At 41.8% G+C, this 7,831-nt stretch overlaps 1 protein-coding gene across 4 annotated transcripts; it reads right to left on the bottom strand.

Annotated features, from left to right (window-relative positions):
* Positions 1–134: 134 nt before the first annotated feature.
* On the bottom strand, positions 135–7,526 carry irak4 (interleukin-1 receptor-associated kinase 4). 4 transcript variants are annotated; one of them, XR_009130101.1, is made up of 12 exons: positions 6,995–7,518; positions 6,149–6,294; positions 5,735–5,908; positions 3,859–4,019; positions 3,725–3,789; positions 3,536–3,650; positions 3,341–3,450; positions 2,841–3,027; positions 2,446–2,508; positions 2,207–2,371; positions 1,644–1,821; positions 135–665 (listed from the first exon to the last, which is right to left on the bottom strand). XR_009130101.1 is itself a non-coding variant. In XM_058074901.1 (11 exons), exons 1-11 carry the CDS (start codon positions 7,156–7,158, stop codon positions 1,741–1,743), a joined length of 1,431 nt encoding a protein of 476 aa, XP_057930884.1. In that variant the 5' UTR covers positions 7,159–7,518; the 3' UTR covers positions 1,277–1,740. The 4 variants fall into 4 exon arrangements, 3 of the variants coding, with proteins under 3 accessions (XP_057930886.1, XP_057930884.1, XP_057930885.1); XM_058074901.1 differs by lacking the exon at positions 135–665 and having other exon boundaries at positions 1,277–1,821; XM_058074902.1 differs by lacking the exon at positions 135–665 and having other exon boundaries at positions 1,278–2,104; positions 6,995–7,516.
* Positions 7,527–7,831: the final 305 nt, after the last annotated feature.

The following is a 7,831-nucleotide window of genomic DNA, read 5'->3' as shown; positions in this document are numbered from 1 at the left end:
AACATGCAAACTCCACACAGAAATGGCAGAGGGTGGAATTGAACCCTAGCTGTGAGGTCTGCGTGCTAACCACTCGACCGCCGTGCCGCCAACATGCATACAAGTTAATAAAATCAATTTACAGTTACACCCTGGCAAATTTCCAAATGTTTTCTTTAAAAAATAAAATTAATATTTTTCCCCATAAATGAAAGCAATGGATCCTGATACATTTCCAATTCAATTTCAGCACGTTTTCCTCTAAAAATAGGCATTTATTTTGTCTCAGTAAATGATCTTAGTGGCTCCCCACACGTCACATTCATCATTCAAGCCACTGCAAATTTGCTGATTTTTGGACAAAAATGTAAATGGTTTTTTCCCCCTTATGAATAATACAGTGGATCCCCACACATTGGCGCTTCAGCATCCACACACCCACATAGTCCCATATTTCTGTTTTAAAAAAAAGTGTATTTTTTTTGTCACATAAAATGGGCATTCCACACACACACACATCAATTCTACTGCAGTGGATCCCACTACATTTGCAATTGCAAAAAAATAGCTGTGACTGGCTCCACCATGGCTCCACCATGACTCCACCATGACTCCACCATGGCTCCACCATGACTCCCATTCCATGGATCGTCTTACATTGGCATTGGCGCCCAGAGGCGGGATACCTGCAACCCCAGCCCTCGGGTTAATTACAAGGTTTTTTTTAATTACATCAATTGCTGAAAAATAAAATATTTCACTCTTAATATTCTGTTATATCGCAGAGCAGATTCAAGTAAGCACCACCAAGGAACTTTCCCACTGCTAGAGCGTCAGTCTAGATTACATCTTACTTACCGCACTTTTATGTCTACTGTATTGGGTAATAGGAGTGTAAAAGTGACTATGGTGATATTTCATGCCTTGAGGGCTCTAATAATGTCAGCAACTGTATTTAGAAAGTCTTAACAGGTGTTCTATATTCTAACTAGCAAAGGATTCCATTTAGAAATCCACTGAGGGCACCAGGATCTGGAACCAATTAACTACCATCATCCTCATTCAGCCTGGGTGTACAGGGACCACCGGATTTAGGAATTATAGAATTGGATTTAGGAATTATATATAACAGGATACAACAACCTATTTTCAATAATTATTAATTACAAAAAATATTTTGTAAATATTTTTATTAAAATTATTACTAAATTATTTAAACATTTTTATTATTTTATTATAACATTTTTACCAAATTACTAAAAATGTGTTTTTCATGAATTGAACTTTTGTTTTTATTAAAAAACATTTTGTACCCCAATTCAACATTTGTGGAGGAATTGTGAGGAGGATAGGTACAAATAGTACATACAGTACATACAGTGCATCCATACTGTACTGCAGGGGTAGTTTTTATTGCACAAACACACGATTCACTTAAAAAAAATTAAAAAGTTGAACTGTTAATACTACATACCTTAATAATAATAATAATAATAATAATAATAATAATAATAATAATAATAATAATAATAATAATAATAATAATAATAATAATAATATACTTGCCTTTAGTACAAAATTACGTGCATGCTATTTTTCTTTAAATACAGTATACTGTATACATATATGACAATGTCATTTTCAAAGTGTCTGAGCAGACTCACAAACATCCTGATATTCTTTGGACATGCTGGAACCATCTCATCTGCTCCATCATCTCCATCTTTCTTTTCTTCATTTCTTTTCTTGATTCTGCATACTTTAGTTTCCTTTCTGTTTTGCAGCATCTTGTTCTGGAACTATTTCATTCTGGAAGTGATGCCACGTTTGTTGTATGTTTGTCTAAATAAAAAAAATGTACATTAAGAAATCTGAAAAGAACAAAACAACCACTGGCATCACTCGGGCAAACTTGGCATAAAACTTCCTGTATTCGATTTATTTTGTTGCGCAACAAGGATATGACAAGATGCCCACGCATGCAGTTTATAGGGAACTGTCCGGTGTATATTTCTCTTGGGGATTAATAAAGTATATCAATCAATCGTATTCATCTTGTGTTTGAGTCCTAGGCACACGATTCCAGCGAGATAGTCTTGACCACTCCTTTCAGCTCAGACACCACCTGTTGACAAAAACGTCATTTGCTACCAAAGCTGAACACACTGCAGCTTTCCTCCGCCCACCTTCCATCAATAGCTGTGGAAAGGTAGCCTAGCGTCAGTACCTGCGAGATCAGCGGTCGCCTGTTCTTCCTCTCGTGGAGGCAGCTGCTGGCCAAGCAGTAGATGCTCTCCGCCAGGCTCAGGTCCCAGTCGCTCATCCTCTTGTCCATGAAGGCCTCCAGGGTGAGGTCCTCGTCTTCGTCATCGATGTCATGCCTCATGTCCATCTGCCGTAGCGAGGCGGGGACTTATTTTCATGGACAGGTTGGTGGTGGTGCAACTGACACAAAGCCGATCTTACCAAAAACTGCGGCTCGCGGTTTTCATCTGCCGGGGCAAGTCCAGATAGGATTTCTAACAGCACCTGAAGATGACACATTTATTCTTCTTAATCCCCGATGGATTTACTTGTGTTTATTCATGTTGCAAAAGGGTGTCCAAAGTGCGGCCTGGCAAGCATTTATGGCCCACAGAACATCAAAACAAATATTTAACTTGAAATCAAACAGCAAAAATTGAAAAATGGGAAGAAAAAAAATTATAATATTATAAACAAACATAATATATATTATATATATTCAAATATATTATAAAATATATAACATTTTTATAAAAATCTAATGTATAAAATAAAGACATAAATGTTCAATAAATATGATATTGATATAATGCTTATGTATAAATATAGCAGCCTACCACTCCAAAGCTGAAGATGTCAGATTTGGGTGTGATTTCCCCCCTGAGTGCCTCGGGGGCCATGTACGCGCAGGTACCCACGATCATCTCCGTCATCACCGTTGTCGCCGTCCGCTTAGCAGAGGCTCTCGTCAGTCCGAAGTCTGAGATTTTGGCCACCAGGTTTTCATCTAGCAGGATATTTGCACTGCCACAACACAAATTGTTTTGAACTGTTTTGCAATTTTAAAAAAAACATGGTGTTGATTAATCATGATTAATCACACATGAGTAACATGATTAATGTTTTTAATCAGCACTACTACATTACAAAATACCAGTTTTTGACAAAATGGACCTGGCTGGAGAAGGTTGGTGGCCGTGTCGTGTTTATTGGTTGGAGTGTGTGTGTGGCAGTAAGAAAAGCTCTGGACTGGCTTGGGAAGAAGTTGTTTGGCGCCACCTGTCGGTTTGCACATATACATGTCTCCACCCGTCTCATACAGGAATACTGGATGTACCTTTTGACATCTCTGTGGACGTGATGGTTGCTGTGTAAATAATCCAAACCTCTCGCTGTGCCATCAGCGATCAAGCATCTCTCCTTCCAGGACAGGGGAGGACTTCCTTCCTGAAAGAAGAAGCAACAAAACGGACAGAAAAGGTGAGTAGGACTAATAATAAGGACAGAACCTCTGTGACTAGATGGTGCTCACCCAGCAAGCTAGTCTGTCCAGCAGAGACCCGTTAGCCATGAAGGCGTAGACCACACACGGGTGCGGCCCATCACTGGAGTAGCCCACCATGTCCACCAGGTTGTCATGTTTCAAGCTGATGAAATACAAAAATTGGACCTTCATGCTTTCTTATCTTACATCTTCTACATACAAACACCCGAGACTTACACTTTAAGCGTTTGCACCTCTTGCTTGAACTGAATTTGCAGCTCGTCGGGCGATACGTCATCTACCTGAAGACGCCACGTGAGTCCCTCCAGCAACACCGTTTATGACCTTGCAGAAGCTGACGTTTTACTCACCGGGTTGAGCTTCTTCACCGCCACAGCTGTGTTGCACAGAACACCTTTGAAGACGGTCCCGAAGCCCCCCTCCCCGAGTCTGCAGCCGCCGGCAGACATGGGACGCTCGTCAAAGTTTCTGGTCATGTTCCTCAGCTCGTCGTAGGAGAAACTGGTGAAACCTGGGGGGGAAAAACACTTTAGAATGTCGGTCTCTCTACTGCCACCTGCTGATCGAGCACCTCAAACTGTCATGGCTGCAAAACGCTCATGCAGACGTCAAAGCCGGAACAGACATATCGATCAAGGAAAAGTGCGCTTTTGGGGAATTTTGTCCATCATCCACAATCCCAGGAGACCAGGGTTCAATTCCACCCTCGGGCATCTCTGTGTGGAGTTTGCATGTTCTCGCCGTGCATGCGTGGGTTTTCTCCGGGTACTCCGGTTTCCTCCCACATTCCAAAAACATGCTAGGTTAATTGGCCACTCCAAATTGTCCATAGGTATGAATGTGAGTGTGAATGGTTGTTTGTCTATATGTGCCCTGTGATTGGCTGGCTGGCCGCCTCTCGCCCGAAGACAGCTGGGATAGGCTCCAGCACCCCCCGCGACCCTTGTGAGGAAAAAGCGGTAGAAAATGAATGAATGAATGAATCCACAATTCTGATGTGAGACATGAACAGACTACTCAGAGTCACACACTGATGCCGTCTAGAGAGCCTAAAGCAGGGGTCCCCAACCGCCGGGCCGGGGACTGGTACCGGTCCGTAGTGTTTTGCTACCGAGCAAAACAACACAGAAATAATATATAATTTATTAACGAGTCACTGTCTCCCATCACACCCAGATGGGACCATCTCGTCTCTACAAAACAAGCTCTTGCCTCCCACTGATTGAGCGGTTGAGTTATATTTTCCCTGCACTTAACATTTGCTTTTAGCCCCGTCGTGTTATTTTATATTTGCTGTATTTGTCTGGCACACATTGCCGGTCTGTGAAAAAAAGACCCAAGTCACACGGTCCATGGTGCAAAAAAGGTTGGGGACCCCTGGCCTAAAGCACCTCCAAAAGGTTCTATGCGCCTATATTAGGGCCGTCAACAGATGAAAAGATGTAATCCTGATTATTCACACCTTTTGTCCAAAATTAACTCACAATTAATCACAGATAGAAATGTGTTTTTAATCTCTAATAAGTAGCAATGTAAATCTCTGTGCTAAACGATTTGATACGCAACAACATCAATTTTTTTGTAAAGTGATATCAATTTTGGAAATATGGGCCATCATTTTATTCAAAAAATATACAGTTAGAAAGTCTAAATTCTAACCGAAACAGTAATATGTACAGGTACTTGTTGTGCACACGACGCAACACTCAAATAATGGACCAAAAATAGCATAGAGTTAAAGGGGACCTATTATACTAATTTTATTCGGGCCCTGGTATTGAGTTGTGGACTCCCATAGAGCAGCGCCAGACCATAACTCGCAGAAAGCTTTCGAGATCTTCCATACTGTGTGCCTCTTCCAGCAGTGTTTTTTTGGGTTTCCGGCCTTTTTTCCCGCTCAAAATGTCTGTGTCATTTACCCCACCGTTGGACCTCTTCCCGCCGAGCCCACTGGACTGTGATTGGCCACACTCCCAAGTGATCCGGAGGACTTCGGGAAACGTAGTTCCGTGTTTACTGAGTGCAGGCAATCTGCAGCCCGTATGAGGACGTCAGTAGAACTTGCCGTTATACACAACTCTGTAAAACCGAGCTGTCAAGGCTCACTTCCAAATGCGCAAACCTCGTTATCTGACGCCTTGGCATGGTTTAACACGAGAATCCAACATGGTGACTGGATTTATAGGTCAGGAAAAAGCATCATAGGTGAAATTCCCAAACAGCAACCTTGTGTGTGGTTTGGTTTGCTCTTCTCTTCTTGGATGCACGGTTGAAGCTGAGCAGGAGCTAATTTTGTCTTCTCTGTCTCATCCAGCTTCCAGGTTGGAGACGTTGGCAGGCTGCTGCATGCTTGTGCTGCAGGATAAGGATGGGGCGTCTCCATGGAAACGTCCTCATCCGCTGTGAGTGGATGGAAAAATCCCGTTAGCAATGTGCTATAGACTGTGATGCAGGCCAGCCTGCTTCGATGCTAGTTCATCAGCACCATAACCAAGTTCACTACCTTAAGTGGCCTGAAACCACAAGATATTATGATATGATTTGTAGAAGACCACAACGTGTCCCACGTGGCATCGTCCAATTTTTTTCTTTGTGTAAGTACAAAGAAATGTGCAGATTTTACTTAGAAATGATTCATACCAGGTAAGAGCAGGCTAGCGGCTGCCAATAATTTGTGGCTCTTGAGGATGTCTACAAGTTCTCCCACCGTGGAGTTGGACACACCCCAGTCCTGCAGCAGCTCCACCGTGGGACTCTTCCCCTGCCTGACCAGGGTCTCAAACCGCCTGCAAATAAACACACACACATTCAGATGATAGAATGCATGCTAAAATACGCAGCGGGACAGGTTTAGAGGCACAAACTTGTGGGAGGAAAGCTGTAATTTGTCAATTAAAAGGTCAAACAGAAAAAAAAGGAAAATATGTCATGCTGATTAGAATTTTGCTAGAATCAAAGTAAAACATCTTAAATAATAGTGAGTATATACTGTATATTTTTGAAATTACCGTATAGGGTGTAAATCTGGGTAAAGTGCAAAAAGGGGATTGTAAAAAAGAACAAAAACGTATGATGGCACTGAAATCCCATAACGTTTCTTTTTTTTAATTAGCAACTGAGCAATTAGCAAACTGAGTACTTTAAGACTGACTAAGTACTAAGTACTGTCCGAATATTTTAATATTATGACACATTGATTTTGGGGTTTTCTTAAGATGTATACCATAATAATCCAAATTAAGACAAAAAAAATTGTGGAATAGTTCACTGCATGCAAAATGAATCTAGAATATATGACGGTTTCAAAATTTGAATGAACTTTTTGACACGGCCCTGTATAGGTTTACATTTAAAGTTTGGATGCTTTGTTTTTTTCTATAGTATTTCTTACAGTATTTGGTCATTTCGTGTTTTCTGATTGCACGTTTTTCGCACAGTATATACACCACACGGGTAAGCGGACCATAATAATAAGTGATGACATACTTAACATGCTGCTGAGAGTACTTCAAGTCGCCGTCTGACTTCCGGATAGATGTGATGACGTCTTTCCATCTGTCCTGCGGGTCTAAAAAGTCGGCCAACCTACAAAGCAGACTGTAGCCTAGCTTACGAATATAAGTAGAGGGAGTCACCGAGTTTTTTGACATTCTGTGACCAACACCAAATATCTGAATGAGGATTTACGTCTTCTTTCTATGCTGACATGTTTGGAGCCGTCCTTAACAAATGTGGGATTTTCCTATATTGAGTAACTTCCTCAAATGCAACACTCCCCCGCCCCTTCCTGTTTCTGTTTCTACTCCAATGCGGAACTTCAGAAAAGGTTGAAAAAGTACCGTAAAAAGGCAATACTACACTTTTTATTGCCCCCGCCGTGACTGCACGGAGAGCTTCATCACCAAAACTTAGTGTTTTGGTAGAAATGAGCCCGAAACCTCGAAGCTTGTGTCAGACGTCCTGAATCACACCCCTTCACCTGGGACCTGAGCTGCCAATATCACGTGACCGAAGCTTCATACGTTCCAAACGGACTGGCGGCTGCCATGCTTTCACCGGTTATTTTGGCATTAAACATTAAACAATGTTGGTTTGTAACGACAGCACTGTCGAGTTTATTTGTGCATTTGTGATGGCGACCTGTGTTTGATTCATTTTAGTGACATAGATTGTGTTGACATCGCGCTTCCATCAGATGTCGCCAATGTTGCTTTTCACTTTTAGCGTCAAAGCTCCGAATCTCTTCCGGTGACGTAAGTATGTTTTGGAAACTGGCTACGAGTGTATCTTAAGACAGTTTTTCTTAACCACAAGGCCGCGGCC

Source organism: Doryrhamphus excisus, chromosome 6, assembly GCF_030265055.1.
Source record: "Doryrhamphus excisus isolate RoL2022-K1 chromosome 6, RoL_Dexc_1.0, whole genome shotgun sequence".
Classification (NCBI taxonomy): Eukaryota; Metazoa; Chordata; class Actinopteri; order Syngnathiformes; family Syngnathidae; genus Doryrhamphus; species Doryrhamphus excisus.
The sequence above is the reverse complement of the archived record's forward strand: the minus strand, read 5'-3'. Positions and strand labels throughout refer to the sequence as shown.